This window comes from Corvus cornix, chromosome 5 (genome assembly GCF_000738735.6).
Source record: "Corvus cornix cornix isolate S_Up_H32 chromosome 5, ASM73873v5, whole genome shotgun sequence".
NCBI classification, from domain to species: domain Eukaryota; kingdom Metazoa; phylum Chordata; class Aves; order Passeriformes; family Corvidae; genus Corvus; species Corvus cornix.
In genome coordinates, this window is record NC_046335.1 from 1,987,232 (window position 1) to 2,009,277 (window position 22,046).

The 22,046-nt window shown below is 41.2% G+C and overlaps 1 protein-coding gene across 10 annotated transcripts in view; it reads right to left on the minus strand.

The window, feature by feature from the left end:
* Positions 1 to 93: 93 nt before the first annotated feature.
* NIN (ninein) overlaps positions 94 to 22,046 on the minus strand; it is a 60,835-nt gene continuing 38,882 nt past the window's right edge. For 4 of the 10 annotated variants that reach the window (XM_039552495.1, XM_039552494.1, XM_039552503.1 and 1 more), the window contains 13 exons: positions 20,992 to 21,117; positions 20,065 to 20,134; positions 19,144 to 19,359; positions 18,700 to 18,813; positions 17,360 to 17,482; positions 16,724 to 16,837; positions 15,596 to 15,742; positions 14,012 to 14,191; positions 13,243 to 13,392; positions 12,838 to 12,936; positions 9,723 to 9,908; positions 4,541 to 4,654; positions 94 to 3,860 (listed from right to left, as the gene is read on the minus strand). In XM_039552495.1, the coding sequence (XP_039408429.1) occupies positions 3,651 to 3,860; positions 4,541 to 4,654; positions 9,723 to 9,908; positions 12,838 to 12,936; positions 13,243 to 13,392; positions 14,012 to 14,191; positions 15,596 to 15,742; positions 16,724 to 16,837; positions 17,360 to 17,482; positions 18,700 to 18,813; positions 19,144 to 19,359; positions 20,065 to 20,134; positions 20,992 to 21,117 (1,849 nt within the window). In that variant the 3' untranslated portion in view covers positions 94 to 3,650. Of the gene's footprint in view, positions 3,861 to 4,540; positions 4,655 to 6,348; positions 6,918 to 7,856; positions 7,915 to 9,722; positions 9,909 to 11,641; positions 11,703 to 12,837; positions 12,937 to 13,242; positions 13,393 to 14,011; positions 14,222 to 15,595; positions 15,743 to 16,723; positions 16,838 to 17,359; positions 17,483 to 18,699; positions 18,814 to 19,143; positions 19,360 to 20,064; positions 20,135 to 20,991; positions 21,118 to 22,046 lie in introns of those variants that run through there. The other 6 variants (XM_039552497.1, XM_039552500.1, XM_039552499.1 and 3 more) reach the window with 6 other exon arrangements.

The window sequence follows — 22,046 nt, forward strand, 5'->3', positions numbered from 1 at the left end:
CATAGCAGGGAATGGAACTGGATGGGTTTTAGGTCCCTCCCAACCCAAATTATTCTATGATTTTGATGTTGGATAAAAAACAAAAGACACAAGTATGCATCATACATTAATGTATTTTTTTTGCTCATTATAAATAATGTGTAAGTTGCTTCATCTCTCAGTTTTACATGATGTTCTCAGGACAATATATTACACCAGAACAAAACAAATTCAACAGAAAAAAAAAATATACATTTGTTTTCATTTATACAGAAGTAGTTTTTCATGAAATGACACCAAACAGGAGACTGAACAGGTAAATGATGGAAAACCTGAGTGACAGGGATGGCATTTCCTGGAAGTAAACAAAAGGATTTCACTCTTGATAGATCCAGACTGTTCCCCCCTGCTGTACCTAACACATAACCTGTCTAAAATGAAATATGTTACAATCCCTTTTCTTTCCCCAATCAGAATTCAAACAATTCCATTTTCCTTGTATTTAAAGTACTACTTGGGGCATGTGCCATGATACAGACTTTTAAATCATCCTGAATTGACAAGTAGCACTTCAACTGCATGAATTTCGTACACCTACATTTAACTTGGGGTCAGTCCCCTTCCAAAACCCCCCAACCTGAAATGTCTATGTGCCTTTATTTTCACAGTGTTTCATAAAGTAAGAGATGAAAACATTTAAAACACCTTCTGGTAATGAAGTAGCTCATATCTGACATGGCAGGACCTGTTGTAAAAACAAGGCCTAAAAGTTCAGTGATTTTTGACTGCAACAATAACATTAAATACTTTGGTTTTTGCCTATTCTGCATAGGAGACACATTCATGCACAAAACGCTGCTAATGCTTCATAAATTATGTGTTTCTATGCTTATTTTCAGTAGCCTGGACTTTGCAAAACAGCTGCTTCTCTTCTGAGCTGACACAATGAATTAAGAAACAACGTGACACCCGTCTGGAAGCAGCACTGCCTTTCTCTGGGATCCCTCCCTTTGGGAAGGGATTGTCCTGAATTGTCCTGTAGCAGCCGAGCCAGTACAGTACAGGAAGGCTAAAGGCACTTCTGAGAATTAATTCACACAAATATTCCACTGAAACTGGAGGCTTGCCTCAAAAATATTTACCAATAGGACATTTTCCTCCTCCTCTCTCCTGTAGATAAGTTGGGTTTTTTTGAAGTTTAGTGAAAGAGAAGTAGAGCAAGGTAGGATAGGGGAGAAAAGGAAAAGCCAAAAGTCCCATTTCCCTGTTTCTGCCCTTCTCCCTTTTTGGTGCTGTGCTCTAGCAATGACTGTATGTTTGGTTTATAAAAGCCTGGTAACTGCCAGGAGATTAAAAGAATTAGTTAAGTAGTCCAGCTTTTACAATTGAGCAATGTGAGAGTAATTGCACAATAATTTAAGCGAAATATTCATTCCTTCCTTTTAAACTTTGGTCACAGACAGAAGTAAATCAAGGTCAAGGTATGAAGTAGCATTAAAATGTACTAGATAATAATATTTTTTGCAAATACAGTTCTGAACTTCATTTCTTTTGCTTCCTGGAAGTATTTTGGAATTTTGCTAATTTCCACAGCAAAATGGGTTTAGGATGTGCTCTGTTCCCACTTTGCAAACACACAGCCCTGGTACCCACACAGAGATTTATTATAACTCAGACCATGTGGTGATTAATAGCAGAAGTAACAAGAAATCACTACTCCAGCTTTTTACACCCTGAGATTTCGATCAATCTGAGACATTTCCAATTTGTGAAAAGATTTTTGCAGCCTCTGAAAAATCTGTAAATCCTTGAATTTGGGATGACGTGGAGAAATCTCCACAGCATGCATTTAGAAGAGCACAGCAGTGAAATAATTTAGGACGGTGTGATGCTCTGACATGATTCTTCCATGATTCTATTTCCATTTCCACTTTGTTGCCTGCACAAAGCAATGGAGGAGGGAAAGAAGGAGGAAAGGGTCACACCCTGCGTCTAATTCAGTCCATAAACCCTCCAAAATCGGTAAGTAACCCCAGAGACACAGGGAACATCCTCTACAGCCACATCAGTCCACAGTCAAACTCATTTTCCAGAGGGTCCTCCACAGCTTGCAGGCAGTGTTACCCCAGTTTCTGCAGGACTTTTGGCTCCTGACAGAATTATCACCTTGCCAGTGGTGTCTGAGACAAAACACCTCTTCCTCCCCCTCCTCAATCACGTGTATTTAAAGAGGTCCAGTTTCAAGTATTTCAGCATGGCCCCCGTCCCCAGTTTGATTTACAGTGTTTAATTGTGTCTAACTGGTCTGAGGGAGAGCGGGATGGTTAACAACAAACCCTTGAGCAGACAGGCTCTTATCCAGCTGCTTGCTCTGCCAAACCCCTCTGTAAAGAAGGTGTTCCCAAAAAATCTGCATTCTCCCAGCCTCCTCGACTGATCCAAGAGGAGGTACCACCTCTCATTGCAAACCTCGCTGCTCCTCTGCAGGCTGGGGAAGGAGCACCCAGGTAATACTCACCCCAAATCCAATTTGGTTTATCCTGCTTTCCCTAACGTGTTTATCTCCCTCTACTGACTTTAATACCCACATCTAGAGCTGAAGGAAGCTGATTTAGGCTGTTACTCCCTGAGTTCTTCATAACCACACTGCATGTGTTTCTTCACAATTAATGACAGATCCTGTTCTAGGATTAAAACAAAAGACAAGACTTTTCCAAACGATTCCTCAGGTCAAAGCAGATGCTGCATTCATGGCAAAGCTCCACGTTCGTGAGGATTCCAACAACAGGATCCCACTGAGAGAATCATCCAAGTGCCCCTCTTCATTCTTCTGCCAGCTGTTTAATAAATACACTGCACTGCTTTACTGAATTTACAAATCACATAAACAAAACTCCCCCTCTTTGCTTCTGTTGAGTGATTCTTCCTTGGTTTAGTATAACTTCTTTCCATACACAAAACCAGTAAGGCCTCTATAACTCAGAGCTGTCTGGCAGCACAGCTTAAAGAAAAATAAGTCTTTATTTGCTAGCTGGGAAATTTCTTCAGCTGAAATACTGTCCCACTTAGTTGGAGGCAGTAGTCTAGTTATGTATTTTAAATAAACCTCTATTTCTGAGCTCTGCAGAGAAACAGCCATGAAGAATAACCCCATGAATAATTAGGAAGCCAGAATCAGTTTACAGGACACAGACCATACCAGGAAAGTCTTGCCTTCAGCAACATTTCTACTGACAGTGATGAAGACTGACCCATCAGCATTTCTAGGTTTGGAGCATGAAGTATTTTAGAAAGCTGAAAATATTGTGAAGTTTTCAGTTCAATAATTTGAGTTTGCTGCTTTAGGCCTTGGCTTCAATCTAGATGATCCAGTACAGGAAATTCAGAATTTAGACTTTAAATGAAACCCAAGGCATCAAAATAAGTTAACCTAGAAAAACAAATGTTCGGGGTTTTTTACATAGCGATGATTACCTTTAGGCAAAACTTAGGAGAAAACCAGTTTGAGAACCAACAAAATCCTCATTTGGCAGTGTCCAGTTGGGAAATTAGCTCTCCTGGGAGGCATTTGTAAGTAAAACTCATACAATAAAAGAAGGCAACACAGTGAGAAGCTGAAGTAGTCCCATTTCAGTAAAGTGCACGGGGCTGTGACGCACGGAACAGCTTTGCTATGACCTTATCTCTGACACCGGGCTGAAGGAGGGCGATGCCAAGTTCTTCACTATTCTGTTGAGGTTGGCAATTTTCTCTTCCAGTAAATAATTCTTCCTCTCCGCAGTTTTCTGCCGCTGCTCCGTCACCTCCAGAGCCTTCAGCAGCTGCGCGTTCTCCACATAGAGATCCTTGACCATCGCGTCTGCTTTCGTGTTCTTGGAAAGCTGCGTTGGGAATGGGACAGGGGCACTCAGCAAATGACAAATAAAAGCACCAAAGGAGGGTGGGGCACTAGGTGAATGTGTGAATTGTGAACTCAGATGTCAAAGGAAAACCCTTTCACCTCATTAAAAAGCCATCTTTAAAGATGCTGTGAGTATTTTGAGACTGGAAAGCTTTTTTTTTTTTTAAGGAGATGGGGTAGATAATAGAGGGTTTCAAATCCATCCTGTCAGGCGAGTTCTGCTTTACAGCATTTATCCTCTAAGGATCAATTTAGTGCACAAGAGAATCCACAAGCCTAGTGATCCCACAGAGGTACTTCCAAAAACCCCAAAACCACATCAAACAAAGGATGTATTTGGGGGCAGGAGGCCTCAAAGAAATCAATACTTGATTTTCTCCTCAGGAAAATATTTTTCCTCCTTTTCTAAGCAACTTTTCCAGCTAGGATCCTCAACTGAAATTTTATTTTTGTTGCTTGATTTAGGAAATTAATGAGTAGTAGATTCAGTCCCCAGTTTGGAGGTTTATGAAGCTTTGGGCAAACATGCTGTAATTGAGCTCAAAAGCATTAAATAAAACCACTTTTAACTTTCTTCTGAACAACAGCTTGGCAGCTTTTGCCCACTTAGGGGTTTACAGAAGGAATGTGGAAGGTTTGAGGGAGTCTAAGAACACCTACTTGTTCTTTCAGCTGATTTACTTTATCTTGGAGAAGCCTCTTCACAAGCCTTAGTTTCTGCTCCACATCCATCATCCGCTCTTCCATCATTTTTAGAAGCTGCTCATGACCCCCCTGGAAAGCAACATTTACGTGAAAAATCAGTTAAAGATCAGTTCCCATTCACCAGTCTATTTTTTTCCCCATTTTATGCTCAAGAAAATAGCTAGCCCTCCACACTCCAGTCTGTTTTAGAGACAAATAAATTAATAAACCCTTCACTGAAGCAAAATATTATGGGCAACACTTAAAAGGACACTCTCAGCACTGCATTGGTTTTCCAGGTCTAAGTTACACTTGAAATTACCAGATCAAGGAAAAATGATATAAAATTTTAAGTTCTGTCTTGTTCTCTGTGATGGTCAGAGCTGGGTAATTTCCTTTTCTTGTTCTTTGGTGCTGCCAAATTTCTGATGAACGTGGGAAACAAAATGCCAATCCAATGGTTTTAGAATAAAAATAAGGTGAGGTCATAAGGTAATGCTTGACAGTGTAACTCTCCCATGCCAAAGACACCTTGAAATCGAGTAATAGCCAAAAAAAGTAGGATTCCATTATCCCAAACTTCATTTTTTACATCTTTTTAGATTAGTTTTCATGACCCTAAACTGGTTTTCCTCTTTTTCTTCAGCAAGGTGACACTGTAACCAAAAGCATAATAATTCTGGTCATGAGACCATTACACCAACACCTGAGGGAAGTTTCCCCAAATAAATAAGGAACATCAGGAATTACAAAAAGACTTGTTTGGATTTAGGAACTTGAGACACTGACTGCAGGAAAACTGAGACTTTATTTTAATGCTGCTTGTTACTCAAATTCTAGGAAGTCATTTGAGGAGATTAACTTTGAGAAAGCACCAACCCAAAATAAAACACCCTCAAACCCAAACCCATCGCACCTGTGGAGGAGGATAAATGAAAAACTGCTTCAGGTAGGGAGTTCCTCATCTAAACCCCTACAAAATGATCCCCTTGGGGGATTGATTTAAGCCCAAACATCTTATTTGCTGTAACAGAAACTCAAATCTGTGTATGGGGCTATGTGATAAATAATTTTTATGAAAAAACTGACAGTAGAGGCACATAGAAAACAGTTTTGCAGTGTGGGTGGAGTGGATATTTTTCTGAATTAAAGGAATTTGATTGGAATTCAAAACCCTGGAACTCACTATTCCACTTCCCACTGGTTGCAGGAACCTTGAGTGAGTAGTTATGTGGAAAAGAAGAATTAAAAAGAGGTCTCAGTCTCTGTGATCCCTGGTTTTTTTGGTTTAAATGTTCTCACTTCATATTATTTCATGTTAAATGGGAGAAGTCAGCTCAGGCAGTAACATTAAGGTCAGTAAAAATAGGAGCCAGAAGATCTTTACAAGCAAACAGCTGAAATGGTTCATGGCCTCAATTAAAAAAAGTCATAGGCCTTAAAGAGGTGTTTCGCTGAACTATTAAAGTATTAAAATTCTGATTTATTCAAGTAGTTCGAGACAAAAACTATAGAATTTCATCCAAAAAACAATAATTTTCCTTTTTTTTTTTTGCACTGCCTTTTTACTTCATGGCCACAGCAGTAGAAGATCTCCCATTTTCTTCTGTTTTCAGGTACATCTGCTAAAGAAAAGCAGAGTTTCTGTACTCTAGTACATCCCCACCACAGATCTTTCCCAGAAGTGCTGATATAACAATCCTCATTAGCAAAGATAAGTATTTTGTCTAAAACTTGGTCATTCTTGAAGTGGAAATTATTGATTTCTATGAAGACAAGACACATTATGCTTAAAAAAAGATTTTATTTTTCATTTACATCCAAAAAAAAGTCATCTTTCCCTGTTAAAAATTTTATACATCTTATACAAAAATGCAGTATAAATACCCCAGATTTTCTTCAAATCTCATATAAAATTAGTACCTTTTGAGAAAAATAGGCTCTTTCCCCTTCTGAACAACTGCACATTTTAAATAACATAAATAAACCCCATTTGTAACAAGTTAAAAAAAGCTTCTGGAAGCTTCTGAGCTTTCACAAAATAGCTTCTAGACAAATAAATAAGAAAATAACACTGCGGAGACTTTTTTTTTTGTGGTTTGTTTTGCTGTTTTTTAGGGGGGAAAAAATAAATTTGATCCTCAAGTTTCTCAGCTTATGCCAGTTTGTGTGTTTGTGTGTGTTTATCATGGAAAAGGAATGGGATCAAAAGCAGCCAGAGGTGTCAGAGGTGCCCGATCCTCCGGTAGGAATCTGCATGCACTGCTCGCTGCTCCGGTAGCAAGGCCTAGAGAAAGAAGGCAAGTGGGAATACTTCACCCTGATATCCAGGTTTTTCTTCCAAACATGTACACTTCAAGCAAAAAAAAAAAAAAAAAAATCACCAATATAAGCAAAGCAAGCAACACAGGACAGAAAAAAAAAAATACACACACAGAAAAACCATGCAGAGTACCTTATATTTTATATTTGTAAATATGAATATTAGTGCTACACATACACAGCTGGGAGGTTGAGGGGGCATTTTCTACATCTAAAGACTCTCATCCATGTTTTTTAAAAGATCAGTGGCAATGATTAAGTTAGCAAAGTTGTTTAGAGGAAATCGCCCTCCTTTCTCTCTAAACAATCTCATATATAACATAAAAAAATCTCATTTATCATAGATAAAAATCTCACAGATTGCCCAGCATTTGGGAAAAATGAAGCCCAACTGAACCTCCTTTGAAAACTTCGCATTTCTATCTTCAACCTTGTTGTTTTTCCCTCAGAGTGAACAAGCAGCTGGTCAGAGGTGATATGAAATTTGAAATAAATAGCTGTGCAAACGGGGAGTTGAGCAACTCAAATATTAGTCGGTTCTAGGCAAACTTTGGGAAATAGTGGGTCATTAACAGGCTCCCAAATTTAGTTATTGAGCAAGGAATGTGAGGTAATCACAGCACTGGACACAGCAGAAACAGTCACTGGGAATTCAGAAGAGTCCAGACAGGTTAACACAGTAAGAAACAGTTCAGGAGTTATAATTTAATTTAGTGAAATTTAAACATGTAACAGCAGCCTTTGGATGAAAATAACTCAGGACTGACTGCAAAATGAACGAAAAAACACAAACAATCAGGATCAAAAGGCAATGAAAACTGCAAAGCAGGAGAAGCACAAAATAATTCCATTAAAATAAAGGGATAACTTTGGATACCTCATTACACAGGATCTAAGAGAGCTGCAAAATGCAAAGCAGCAGCAGAACTAAATAATTAATTTTACACAGAAAGCATGGAGATAACCTGACCTTGTACTCACTGGTGAAAAGATGATGGAGAGGGATTAGGATGCAAGTTTTCAGGGTGCTAAAGGGGACATCGAAAGGGAAATGAGCTTAACTAAATGTTAAACCCTAAAAACCAGGATGGCAAAGAAAAATCAACAAGAGATGAAAGCAGGAGGTGCTTATGAGAAGCAGCAAAGTGGAGACAAACTGAAATAAATCTGGCTTTGTTTATAAATGTTTATAAATGTGAGTTTTTAATAATGATTTAGAAAGTTATCTAGTAAAGTCCATGAAAAAAGGGGTGTTATAAACCAGAATATCCACTCACTTTAAGGAAAAAAGGGAAAAAAAATAAAAGGATTGAGTGCATTAGTGCATTGACAGCAAATATTTGCAAAGCCTCTCTGTAAGTATTTTTAAATTGACAAAGCTTTTCCAGGAAATGCAGGAGCAATTCATCTCTAGAACTACAAGTTCCAGGATGTGACTCGTCTGCAGATTGATTTCAAAAGCTAAATTACAAAGTCATCACTCCTAATGCAATCCCAGCACATTCATTTGCAGCTGCCCCTGCTGCAATGTGGCTTTGATTGATTTCTAATTTAAACTGCACATTTTGCTCTCTGTGGAATGGGACCAAGTACCTCAGCTTGTGGTGATGCACTTCTGGAAAGGAACCTTACAATCAATTTATTTCTACTTAACCTTAAATTGTTTGCTTTTAAGGTTCGGGGGTTTTTTAAAATTTTTTTTAAGAAACATTTTGATTTGATGCCTTTCTTAAAAAAGAATTTTTACTCCAAGTTTTGGAAACTTCAAAAACTGGTTACTGCCAAGACTCTCTCCATAATATCTTTATTTTTCCTGAAATACCCTATTACTATGCTCAGAGATTTTTGCGCTTCAACGTTTTGGTCTTATTGTTATTATTTTAAGGTATTATTTTAAAGTTTAACTGTAATCTAAGTTTAGAATATAAGAGGGTTTTTTTTTTCTTGCTAACAGATGAATAAATAGCTAATAGTATTTTATCTCATTTATTTATCTAAGTATAAATCTAAATAAATATCTAATCTAAATAAATCTAAGAGAGATAAAATACTAAATATACATTTAGGTTATTTACAGCTTTATCTTTTCTCAGAAGATAGAGTTGTAATATTCTTTTAAGACCTATGGCCTGAGCCAAAGCTTTAGAGATTTAGAGATCCAATTACTTTTTGAAGAAAAGGATCACTTGGCATTTTTTATATGGGAGATACAAACCTTTCTATTGCCTATAATTCTGTTTTACAAGGTAAAAAATCCAAACAACACTAAAAGTGATTCTGCCCAACATGGGCAGTGGATGAATTAATCTTCCTTGGAATTGGTCTTCCCTCAGAAATGCCAATGCTGAAGTTTCTGTACAACAGTACCAATGTCTTGTCTCATGGCCAAATCAGGAAGATTGACCTTATAAAAAGGATTAATTTGTTTTCTGCTCTGCTACAACTCCATGTGACAGCAACAGCCCAAATCAGGGTTTTATGTGATGGATGCTTGTGCAATATCTGGCATGGTGCATTTTAAAAATAACAGCTCCAGACATGGACATTAGGTAAAGAAACAAACAAACCCCAACCCTATAAACACTTACTGCACATGGAGCAGAAGGAGAAAAGCCAGTTAAATGTGTTAACTCAAAAGTTAAGAGGACTTCAAAACGAAGCTCTGGCTCAGGCTAACCATGCTGAACAGCATCTTTTGCACATATCCTTGCTGGCATCAAAGTTCAACTTTTGAACTGGCATAAACAGAGAACGGATCTCCTCAGAAGAAAAAAAAAAAACCCAAGACAACTAAACCAAATACCTTAAAAATTTTCACTTTCAAGGAGCACCTTACCTGCTGCATGTTTGTCCCTGAGGCTCTGCTCTCGAGCTCTTCCTGGAGGTGCTGACTCCTCCTCTCTGCCTGGAGCAGCTGCTGTTGGAGCTGCAGGATCTGTTCCCTGGGCACCGGGGCACAGCCTTGCTGCTGGAGCTCCCGGGAGCGCGGGCTCTGGCTACGCATCCCGCCGGACTGGAGCATCTGGGGAGGCAAAAATCCCAGCCATCAGCACCTGCCCCCTCTGCCTGGGCTGCTCCAGGCAGCAGCTTGCTCTCAGATCTCTCGTGGGTGAGAAAAACAAGCCTGGACTCAGTGATAGACGGTGAGCAGGCAGCTTTTCCCCCAGCGAAAGAAAAGATGGGATTTCACATGCAGCGCTGAAGCTGAAAGGAAGCTGGGCTTTGATTCATCATTTCAGGCCTGAATTATAAAAAAAAAAAATCACTAAATTTTGGATGAATTCCTATCAAAGTTTAGTTGGCCTATGGTGGACTTTAAGTAACAGTAATTTCCCATTTCCAATTTCCCATTTGAAGGGGAAGGTTGAAGTTGTGCTGATTGTTTCTAGTCTTTAGGAGGGAGAGAGAACATTTATCTCTGGTTATATTACATTCAGAATTCAGTATTTAAAACCCTATAGATCTTTCCTAATGTTCACTCCTGACTGTGGGGATATTATGAGCCAAGACAGTCATGTGAAATAATTTAGAATTTTCACAGACTAAAGTAAAACCCAGGTAAGTTAACTCACAGTTGGAATCGTTAATGATACTAAAAAGGACCAGAACTGGACAGTAAAAATCCCTGATGGTTCAGAAAAATTCATTTGCAGTTGGAATTTGTGTAACATTAATAATTTCTTCCCATAAAGGTTACCAGTTGATCACATCATAAATTGTCACCTGTTACATCAAAACCATTACTCTGTTCCCTTAGGAAAAGGTGTATAGGGTTATCTTCTTGGTGGTTTTAATTTTCCTTTCAAAAGTGGTTTTAATTTCCCTTTCAAAAGTGGTTTTAATTTCCCTTTCAAAAGTGGTTTTAATTTCCCTTTCAAAAGGGGCAAAATTATCAATTTGGAATAATAGTTCAGTTAATGACTTAGTCTCTAAATATTTTGCACAGTGGTGCAGCTCTTCTGGCCCTGTTACCATCTTATATCTCTGCTGGTCCAGGTAAACAGAAAATAGCTTTATAAATACTTCAAAATAAAATGATTTGTACTTTTTAAAGCTATTTAGGGGTTCTCTTTGTCTGTAAAGGAGCTGTGCTTTTCCTGACAATATAAACAGTGAAAATAATGAGCTTTTGGTGGAATTTCTTTCAGGGTTCCTGTCATGTTGTGAAGCACATGAGTAACTAATGAGGAAACAGTCAATTAGTGTTAACAGCATCTTAAAAATAAATACTAATGAACCAACAATGAAAACAATATAGCCCTGCTGTATTCCTCTGTGGAAGAAAATGGAACAATCATGAACTTGCTAAACTATCAGGATGATGCCCAATGGGATCAGAAATTAATTAATTTAAGGAAACATTGGACAGTCTGGTAGAAAAGCATGCAGGCACCAGAGGTAAATATGCAAACACCTTCAAGCCTCACAGTCAATGGGTTAGCAGGAAGCCACTTTTCATTCTCTCAACTCCCAATTTTAATTCTTTTGGAATGCAGTGGGGTGATTGCTGTCCATTTTCATGGCAATCCCTTAGGAATATGCAGCTCCTTGGAGTACAGAACCACACTGCACAACACACCGGCCACAAAGAACCCAGTGCAGCTGTCCAAAATTGACAATGAAATGAACAGTGGCTTCTTTACTTAAAAGATGCATGGAATAAAAAGAAAAAAAAAAAAAAAGAAATCCATAAAAAAAAAAATAAAGGAATGTTTTCTCCATGCTATGGTGGTACATTAAAAATTATTGCTCTACCTTTGCACACTATTTCAGAGAGAGAAGTGCCCCCTTCTCTGCTAGTTCCAACCACTGAGTTCTAGCCAGGTTAGCCATGGACAAAAGGAGAACAGGCACAAAAGAGAGCGTTAGAAGTCACAGAGCACTGAGGGAATGTTGTACACACCTGCTGGGAAAGGGTTAGCAGGAGGAACAGAATCCTGATTGTTTGAAATACACATTTCAGGAGAAAATGCCATCCCAGGCTCGGTGTTTATGGGTTTAAGTGCTTGGCATTTTCCCAAAGCTTAATTAAGACAATATAAATAAATGCACTGGGAATATAAGCAGTCTTTTCATTAACTTGTCAAAATCTCTTATTTCCTAATTAGGCTTTTACAGTTTTGTTACTAATTACATAGGATTTTCAGCCTAATGGCTCCCATTTGCTGTCTTGACAAGAAACATGAAGCCTTCTATAAAGTGGCATAGAAGCCTCATCTAAAAGATGCTTTGACTTATGGAACAAGTCAAAACTGAGGTTTTGTTTTGGTTTTTTTAATGTATCATGTTTTAAACTCAAATCCAGGCTATCAAATTTAAACAAGACTGCTGAGAGAAAACTTGGAGGTCAGGGCTGACCTTATGGGACACACTGAACACAGTAAGGCCGCCCATTCCTATAACCAAGGACTCCTAAGTTTTGATATCCAGCATGTTCCACCTCCAGCAGAACTTTTACAACAGCTTTTAGAAGAATCTCAACTGAAGTTGTCATTGGTGCCTTTAAATTAACAGTAAGCTGTGTAAATTGTTATTTTATCCTGATTTAGATAAGACTTAAATTCAGCAAATTATTCCCAGAGAAAATAAGAACAGGTTTCTACATTAAGAGCAGCATCACACAAACAGTAGTTAGGAAATTTGAGGTGACACGTTTTAGGAAGAAAGAGGGAAGTGTCACAGCCTTGCCCCAAGTACAGAAACAAATTTCTTTGCTATTTGATTTTATATCTGAAGCCGTATGTGAATTATGAGTAATCACAACACGCTTCAGAGAAGGATGTTTGCCACACAACTTGGTCATGAAAAATGAGGTTAAACATTAGGAGAGGTTAATTCTTCTAGTTTCAGTTAGTTTTGTCTGTTACTACACATCTGTAAGTTGTTTTAAAATAAAATAAATTCAGTGAGATAGTGATAGAGACCCACAGTCAACTGTGATTGAAAAGTACCTCCATTAACTGATCATCCAGCTTGACTTGCTTTTTTCTTAGCCCTTCGTTTTCTGAGCTGGTTTCCAGTTCACGTTCAAGAGAATTCATCTGACTGATCTATCAGAGACAAGAAGTTTCCTTAGAAAAGCAGCAATTTCTCATTTTATCTGTTTTTTTCCCCCTCATCAATCATTGAATACCAAGACAACTCAAGTCTAAAAACCAGGAGTATTTAGACAAGTGCTTTGCTACAAGAGATGTCTCACAGCAGATGCACAGAGCCCTGTCAGCTCCTTGAGACACAGAACTGTGAGAGGCAAAGAGCAGAAAATTCAGAGTAGAAGAAAGTTACAGCCTATCCCTTGGGCTCTTGAGAGATCAAAACTGCTGCACTGATTTGTGTGTTTGCCACCCAAAACTCACCTTCCTGTTTGCAGATGACAACTCCTTCTGAAGCTGTTCACACTCTCTCTTCAAGCTCAGCTTCTCCTGCTCTATGGCTTTGACAATCCCTGACTGGCTTTGATGCTTTTGGTGCTTTAGGGAAAGGATTGTGGATTCCAGCTGTCGGATCTGAGGAGATCAGAGATGAACAAATGTGGAAGGATGTCCCAGATAATTCCACTTCATCTAAAATACCGAGTACCAGTTGATTCTGGACTCAGAGAATCCCAGAATGGTTTGGGTTGGAAGGGACCTTAAAGCCCATCCAGTGCCACCCCCTGCCATGGGCAGGGACACCTTCCACTATCCCAGGCTGCTCCAAGCCCTGTCCAACCTGGCCTTGGACACTTTAGGGGCAGACACAGCTTCTCTGGGCAACTCTGGGGTATTTTTGACATATTTGCTTTGAGATCTTGGCCTTCTTTCCCTTCCTCCTCCCCATAATCCACTGAATACTGCGAGCCAAGAAATTGCACAAGAAGAATGTTAGGAATATTAAGAATCTTTTTGTTAACTCAAAGTTGGACTGAAATCTTAAAGATTTCAGAATTATCAGGATTGTCTTTTAAAGAAAAGAAATCCCCTAAGAGTGTTGAGGAGTCTCATTCTCTGGAGATACTCAAAACTTGCCTGGATGTGATCTGTGCAGAATGGTCTGAGTGATCCTGCTTGAGCAGGGGGGTGGAATAAGTGACCTCCAGAGCTCCCAACCCAACCCTCCAGTGATCTGTCCTCTTGCCCAGGTTACCTTTTCCCTGGAGTGAGCCAGGTCTGTTTTAGTGCTCTGCACTTCCCTCTGCAGCCTCTCGTTCTCCTGCCTGAGCAGCCTCTGCTCCTGCTCCGGTGGCTGCTCCAGCTCATCCCAGTGGATTGGCCCCCGCTGGTCCTGCAGCCCTGAGGGAGGCACAGCCACTTCCAGAACCCGGTTCTTAAGACAGACAGAATTGCAGGGTTAGGCCTTAAACAAAGAAGCAGACATTTGCTCTATTCAGGTGGGTTTTAGGTGGATTTTCAGTAACTGCAGACTCCAAAGTCACAGCGTTCCCATCTCCCTCCCGGCCCACTCACTGTTTTCCCCTAAGAAATCCCATGTGCAAAGCCCCAAGTGCTTCTCCCTGCTAAAATCATGGGTAATAGCTGTGTGCCCAAGGAGTGCACAGAGCTCAGCAACACAAACCACAACGTTTTAAAAGAAATCAAACAAGTCCTTGGGTTGGAGGCAGAGGGACATCTTCAGTGGCCTATGTAGAAACATGCACCACTTTACAAACATCAAGAGTGGATTTCGGGTCTTTGTACTGATTAAGACCTCCCAAAGGGAAAGTCCAGGTAGCTTACAGTGTTAAAGACAGAGCTAATGTTTCTGAAAGCAAGTCAAGGGACAGCAAGCCAGCACTCTACTACTTTGCATCAACCACAGAGGGATGTAAAGCACCTCTGTAGAGGGACTCAGTGTCAGCAGACTGACTCTGGAACAGCCTGGAGGTAACTTTCAGGCATGAGCAGATCCAAGGCTGAGCTGGATGCATCTCACAGAGGTGTTCTCACCTGCTGGGATGCACAAAGTTGACGGAAGATGCCTCTCAAGATGGAGGGAAGAGGTGGGTTTTAGGTGGATTTTCAGTAACTGCAGACTCCAAAGTCACAGCATTCCCATCTCCCTCCCGGCCCACTCACTGTTTTCCCCTAAGAAATCCCATGTGCAAAGCCCCAAGTGCTTCTCCCTGCTAAAATCATGGGTAATAGCTGTGTGCCCAAGGAGTGCACAGAGCTCAGCAACACACACAAAAAAAAAAGCAATTTATGCTCTCTTTAGAGCCAAACAGAACTCAGTATTATATATCATTCAGTAATAGCAGTAATTTAGTTCCTGTTGTACAATTCTGAAACAGCCTCTTTTCCACATGGACATTAAATATTCCTTAATTACATGGCAAATAAGCCAAATTAGTAGCTGAATTCCTAACAGCAATCCCAAGACTGCTGTCTACAACCTCCTTCAGTTACAAATCCTCATTAGCTGAGAGGCTGGTATAATTCTGTACCTTTCAAACCCAAGTTGCACTGAAAATTAGATCCTCTGTCAATGACCAGCTGGTTAATTTTTATAGTTGATAGGTGTAAATGAATACATTGTCCACAGACTTGGGGGTTTTATTGGTAAAAGGTTTCTTTTAGGGAAGAATGGAGACTCAGGGGAGGGACTGATCGTTGCCTGTGCTTACGTTCGATACTTAAAACACAGTTTTTAAAAATCAGCTTAAAACCTGCACATTATACCCAATATACAATAATTATAGCTACACCTACTGAGAGCCCTGAAGCCCTTTACCTTTTCACTGGTGTTCTGCAGCTGTTTGTGCAATGCCATCACCTCTTGTTGCAGAGTTTCCTTCTCCTGCTGTGTCACCTGCAGGTCGGATTTCAGCCGGGACATTTGGAGGTTGGTGCTCTGCAGAGTTTCATCCAGGCTCTGAACCTGTAAGGAGCAGGAGCACAGCTTGGCTTTTGCTAGGCCAGGATTCCCTGTGTGGAGCAGGTATGCCACGTATTTAGGATCTCTGATGGAAGGAGTGAAGTTAAAATGCTGATATCCCCCTTTGAAAATGTTAAATTGAGTTTATTGCTCCCTACAACTCCCTGACAGGAGGGTGGAGCTGAAGGCGGTGTCAGGCTCTGCTCCCAGGGAACAAGGGACAGCAAACAGCCTCAAGTTGTGTCAGAGAAGGTTTAGATTGCATATTTGAGAAAATTTCCTCATGGAAAGGGTTTTCCAGCACTGGCACAGCTGCCCAGGGCAGCGGTGGAGTCCCCATCCCTGGGGAGATTTAAAAGCTGTGTGGATGTGGCACTTGGGGACACAGGGCAGTGGTGGCCTTGGCAGTGCTGGGGGGAATGGTTGGACTCGATCTTAGAGGGCTTTTCCAACCTTAAAACTCTATGATTCCAAATGATTTTCCAATTTTTTGTTCCAAGCTCGCAGCCATCCACTTTGAATAGAGCCACAGTGCTGCATTCACCAGAAACATCTTTCAGCCCTGAGCATTTACTGCAATATGCTGGGAAGAAGCTTTCCCTTGAATTATTTATTCTTCCTGGCAGCCCATGGCCAAGGAGAAACTCCAGGAATGCTCAGCCAGGCAGGGAACCACTTGATCCCATCCCTGCCTGAGGAAGGATGAGCCTGCACCAGGACAGAGGAGCAAGAGCAGAGTCTCTGCAGTATTTTAGGAACCACCAGGCAGAGGGAATTGGCAAAGGTAACTCGGCTGCAGAGAGAAAAAGTCCCTCATGTTTAACGAGTTTCCTTCTGCCCTTTAAGAGCATCACTTTGAAAGCCCCTCAAAGCAGCCAGTCTCAGCTGCGTGACATCAAAAGGGGGCTTTAATGAGAAAAAGCACTACAAGAGATGATCAAAATGCCTTTATCCAGGGTTATAACATAAATCCCTGCTTTATACCTTGTCCTGGGAGACGGAGAGCTGCGCTTTCAGGGCCTGGCTCTGCTGCTCCCAGGATTTCTGCTCCTGCTTCAAGCTGCTGATTGCACTCTCCAAGCAGCTGACCTGAGCTACCTGCAATGAGATTACATCAGGAACCATCCCTCACTCAGGAATTTTTTGGACTCAATTTGACTTCAAGGCTTACCCTAGAGGGAATTAAAGCTAAGGAAGGAAGGAAAGAAAACACAGGAAAGCAAAAAACCCCTCAGCTCCCTGAATTTCCACACAATGGGATTATTATTTACAGTGTGCAGACTCCTCTGCTCCAGTTCAGAGTTACACTATGGCAGAGTTGCAATAGAAGTCCAAGAACACTGTCTTCCTTGTCCTGCTGCAATATTTATATCCTGGCCTCTCTTCCTTGCAATGTTTGGAATTTTCTACATAATCAAATTACAGTAAAGCTTGGCTCCAGAATTTAAGCTTTCCTCTCTAAGACCAGCTAGGAATAAAAACCAGGCAGTGGCAATTAAGCTTTTATCCAGCTTGAGGGTAAGGAAAAATATATCCAGAGAAGTTTTATAGGTTATGGCGATACAGATAAAGATGTAAGAATTTTAACAGCATGTAGTGATGTGGATTTGCAGTTCTTACCTTATCAACACATCTGTTCAGTTCCTCACCCAGGGCTTCTTTCTCTTTCTGCAGCTTTTCATTTTTAGTAATTAAACTTGAAACTTCATTCTGAAGGTCAGAGAGATCAGAACATCTGGGCAGCTGTGGGAAGCAAACCCCTCACAGTTACATTTCTGTGCTGTTGCAAAATTTGGCATGAAAATCATGGGAGGCCCGAATGGTTTGGGTTGGAAGGAATCTTTAAAGGTCGTCCAGTTCCAATCCCTCTGGAATAAGCAGGGACACCTTCCACTATCCCAGGCTGCTCCAAGCCCTGTCCTGCCCTTGGACACTTCCAGGGATCCAGGGACAGCCAATTTCTTTGAGCAGCCTGTTCCAGGACCTCTCCACCCTCACAGGGAAGGGCTTTTCCACAATATCCCACCTAAATCACCCTGTGTTAAAACACACAGAGGGAAAACCACTGCACTGCTGACTTCCAGTCCTTTTCCCAGCTGACCCAGTGCTTTATCAGTGCCTTTCCTCATTCCATCTCCTGCCTGTAATTACACTCCAGCCACAGTCCACTCCTCTCTGAATAGGCCTCAGCTGCTTTTGCTTTTTAAGACCATTATCTACCCTGAGCACTGGGTGCCTCAACTGAGTGTTTTACACTGTGCAGAAAATGACTTTGTGGAGCCCTAATCAGGGAGCTGACTCATTTGAAGGCTTCATTATCTGTGTTTATTAGCATATATTTACAGCCAATTGAACTGTGCTTGTACAGGAGATAACTGAGCTCTCCAGGAAATTATCCTCAGACATTGTGAGACTCTGATATCTCCAGATGGGTTTAGCAACAGGAATTCTCCCTGACAGGACATGCTGGAAGAGCTCACTCCTTAAATGGAGCTAATATGGGTTGTATCTCCTGTTACACAGGGAAATGCTCTCCTGTGGGTCCCATTTGCCCTGTCTATTCCTCGATTAGAGCTTTTAATCTTTATCTTGACCAAAGCTTCTCTTTGTAGATCCACTATTCCCAAAAATCTTTTGGCAAAGTCTAAGTGAATCCAACCTTATTTGAAGAATTGTGCATTGCACCTGGGAACTGTTTCAAAGAGGAGTTACATTCCCTTCCTTTTATGAACTTTCTTTAAAGAAATTAACTATTTTAATCCATGAAGAGATGGTGAAAATCAATCTGATGGCACTCAAATAGAATCCCAGAAGGGTTTGGGTTGCAAGGGACCTTAAAGCCCACCCAGTCTCCCCCCTTGCCATGGGCAGGGACACCTTCCACTACCCCAGGTTGCTCCAAGGACATTCCCAGGGATCCAGGGGCAGCCACACCTTCTCTGGGCAGTAAGATGCCACACCTGTTTTGTCTTCTCCAGCTCCTGCTTGAGGATGTGGTTCTCCTGCTCCAGGAGATGAGCTTGAACCTTCATTTTGGACACCTCCATCTCCAAAGACGACACCATATTTGATGACTGCAAAAAAATAAAAGGCTCAGATTTCAATTTAGGAGACTCACAGAGCACCAAAGTTTAAGCAGAGGATGCTGCAGCCACTGGATAGAGCTGGGATGGCACTGGATGAACAACAGCCATGCTGGAAACTGCAGGGAAACATTTGCCATCACTAAGCTGTGTTTTCAAGACAAACCTCCACATTTTTCCCTCCTGGCTTTTGGCTGCTGCTGTGTTTAAGCCAGCACTTAGCAAAGCTCAGCTTTGAAATCCCATGCACATCCCAGGACAATTCCAAAGGATGCCAATTCCATAACACCTGAAGCCCAACTGTCCTATCAAATCCTGTACCTCTGCTTTGGAGTTTTCCAGTTCCTCTTTCAGCAGCAGCCTCTCCTTTTCCCATTCCTCCAGGGTACACTTTCCCTCTTCCCTTTCCTTTTGCTTGAGCACCCTTGCCAGCTGTTGATTGAGATCCTGCACATCTGCTTGGTTTTTGGAGTTCCTCTGGCTCAGTTCTGTGTTTTCAGAGTCCAGCTGTTGGTTCCTGGTCTTCAGATCCGCCACCTGAGTGGGGACAGCAGTGATTTTACACCGGGAATGAGATTTTGGGTATTTCCTTTCTATTAAGGTGATTAAAGATCTGACAAGTGTCACTCAAACAGTGACTCCAACCAGTTAATTTCTCATAACTGGCCTTAATTAGACCAGTTAAATCAGTCACCCAGCACACCACTGTTCCCCCTTTCCCTTTGAGGTAGATTTTGAGGGTTATCCAGTAGATTATTCTAAGCAAGTATTTTCCTAAGCAATACCAAGATGACATGGATGTAAAAGCTACTCAAACCTTCTAACAAGCCACCCCTAAAATAAAAGTAGCAGCCACAGGAATACAACTGGCAGCATTCCTAGACCCAGCCAGCTGGGAAACGAGTAGAGGTTGAATCACAATCTCTATTTCCCATGGGCTACTGCAGAGAATCACACAAAAACTACAGAACACAAGATTTAAACTTTATATTTCTACGAAATAAACTTTCCACGTTGACTATGGAAAGTGCTCTCAAGCCTGCAAGCTGACACAATTACAGCTGTTGTTTTATGAGCAGGTCAAACAAGCCTCAAATCAATCCCAAAGAGGCAATAAAACAGTTATCAACAAGTTTAAATTTATAAAAATGTTCGTTTTCTGCTGCCTTTGTGACCACCCAAGGAACAGCTTTGATGCAGTTATGATTCCCACAGAGAAGGTTCTGGGCTCAGGCCACACACCTGCTTTTTCAGGTTGTCAACCATCTTCTGCACAGCCACTTTCTCCTTTCTCACAGCCTCTATCTTCTGCCTATGGAAAAATGAAAGCTCATTAACATTAAAATCAATTATTAATATACAGAACTGCAAGACTGGACAGGAGAACATCACCTCAAGTTGTGCCAAGGGAGGTTTAGATTGGATATTAGGAAAGATTCCTTCATGGAAAGGGTTGTCCAGCCCTGGCACAGCTGCCCAGGGCAGTGGTGGAGTCCCCATCCCTGGGGAGATTTAAAAGCCCTGTGGATGTGGCACTTGGGGACACAGGGCAGTGGTGGCCTTGGCAGTGCTGGGGAATGGTTGGGCTTGATGGTCTTAGAGGTCTTTTCCAACCTTAATGATTCCAAAAATGGGCTGTTTTTAACATCACCAGAAATGGTAATTGTGGATATTTATTTATTCATTGCTCAGCATCCCTGTTCTGCATCAACTTGACAAGTGCTCCACCTCTCAAGGTGCCCCAGTGGGTCTTTCCTAGAGGGGAAGCATAATCCCAGGATCATGGAGGGTTCTGCACTTGCCAAAGACCCAACCACTGGAATAATCTGTCAGATGAGCCTCTCCCTGCTTTTGCTGAAGCACAAATAATTGCATCAGGTCAGCTCCTGTGTAGGTCCTGTGCTCGTGTGTGTTACTGGGTCACCTCCTCAATGCCTACAGCTAAAACCCCTGCCTGGCTCTGGGAATGGGCAGGACAAGCTGGGGCAGGGAAAAGGATGAGGAATAACCTGTCAGGCTGCTGGATGTCCAACAGCACCGTGAAATAACCCCATTTTGGATTTGTACAGCACCTAGCACACAAAAGAGCTTGGAGAGAAGGGATGAACCCATTGTGGCACAGCCACAGCCTGAAGGCATCACAGGGTACATTCCCCATGGAATTCTCACCTCATTTCTTCTCTGGATCCATTTAGCTCCCTCAGTTTCAGGCTGGAAGCACTCCCTTCTTCATTTAATAAAGTCACTTCGTTTTTCAGGACGGCGTTTTCCTCGCGGAGCTTCTCAGCCTCACACCTGTGGCAGAGACACGAGACAAGTGAGAAAGCAGCTCCTGTAGGACATCTGGGGAGGAAAACAGTCCCACAGGTCAGAGCTACCTGTAACGCTCCAAAACCAAAGCTACAGTTGCCTTGTTTTATGTATAAATGGTGTATTTATATTTTCCATGAATTTAGCAAGAGCGCTCCCCAGTTTGTTCAAAAAACTCTGAATTTTTACAACGAACTTAAAAAAAACCCTGGGGTTTTGGGCTTGTTTTTGTACAGCTCAAGTGAGTGAAAATCTGAAGTTTCACACTAATATTTTACATATCTTTCAGTCCTTGAACTTAACACCACAGTGTGCAGACTGCCAGGAGAGTGAGCTGTTTCCCCATCTGGAATTCAGAATTCTGGGAACAGCACGGTTGGGAAAGTGCCTTTTCTGCCCCCAGGCGACTGCACAGAAATAACTTAGCCATGGTGGGACACCTGAAAGAACAATTTCCTGCAGGAAGCTGGTGCTGAACAATAATTAAGCTACTTGTAACCACTTTATCCATTAAAAAAAAAGAAATCTTGCTGAAATACAGCAGTTAAAAACAAGGAGGTAAAACCTATGATAATATAATATAAGGAATACATGTTTTATAACTATATTTAGCATATCACACTCCTGAGGGGTTCCTAACTGAGGAAAAAAAAGTCCCTATCATTTTCTAGCATTAATTTAAATATTGAGAGAAACAGAAGCACTTTTAGCATTTCAAATTACCATCATTCCATAGCGTTAACCCGAAACACTGAGGAAAAACAGGAGCAATTTTAGCCTTGCGAGCAACATTCAGCTCTAGAAGGGAACAAACCGAGTGGAGTGATATTAGTAAGAGCTACAAAGCACTCTGGAAGTGTTACCATGGATTTTGGACATGGAAATACGATGGGCTCGTGCTGGACCACGAGCTA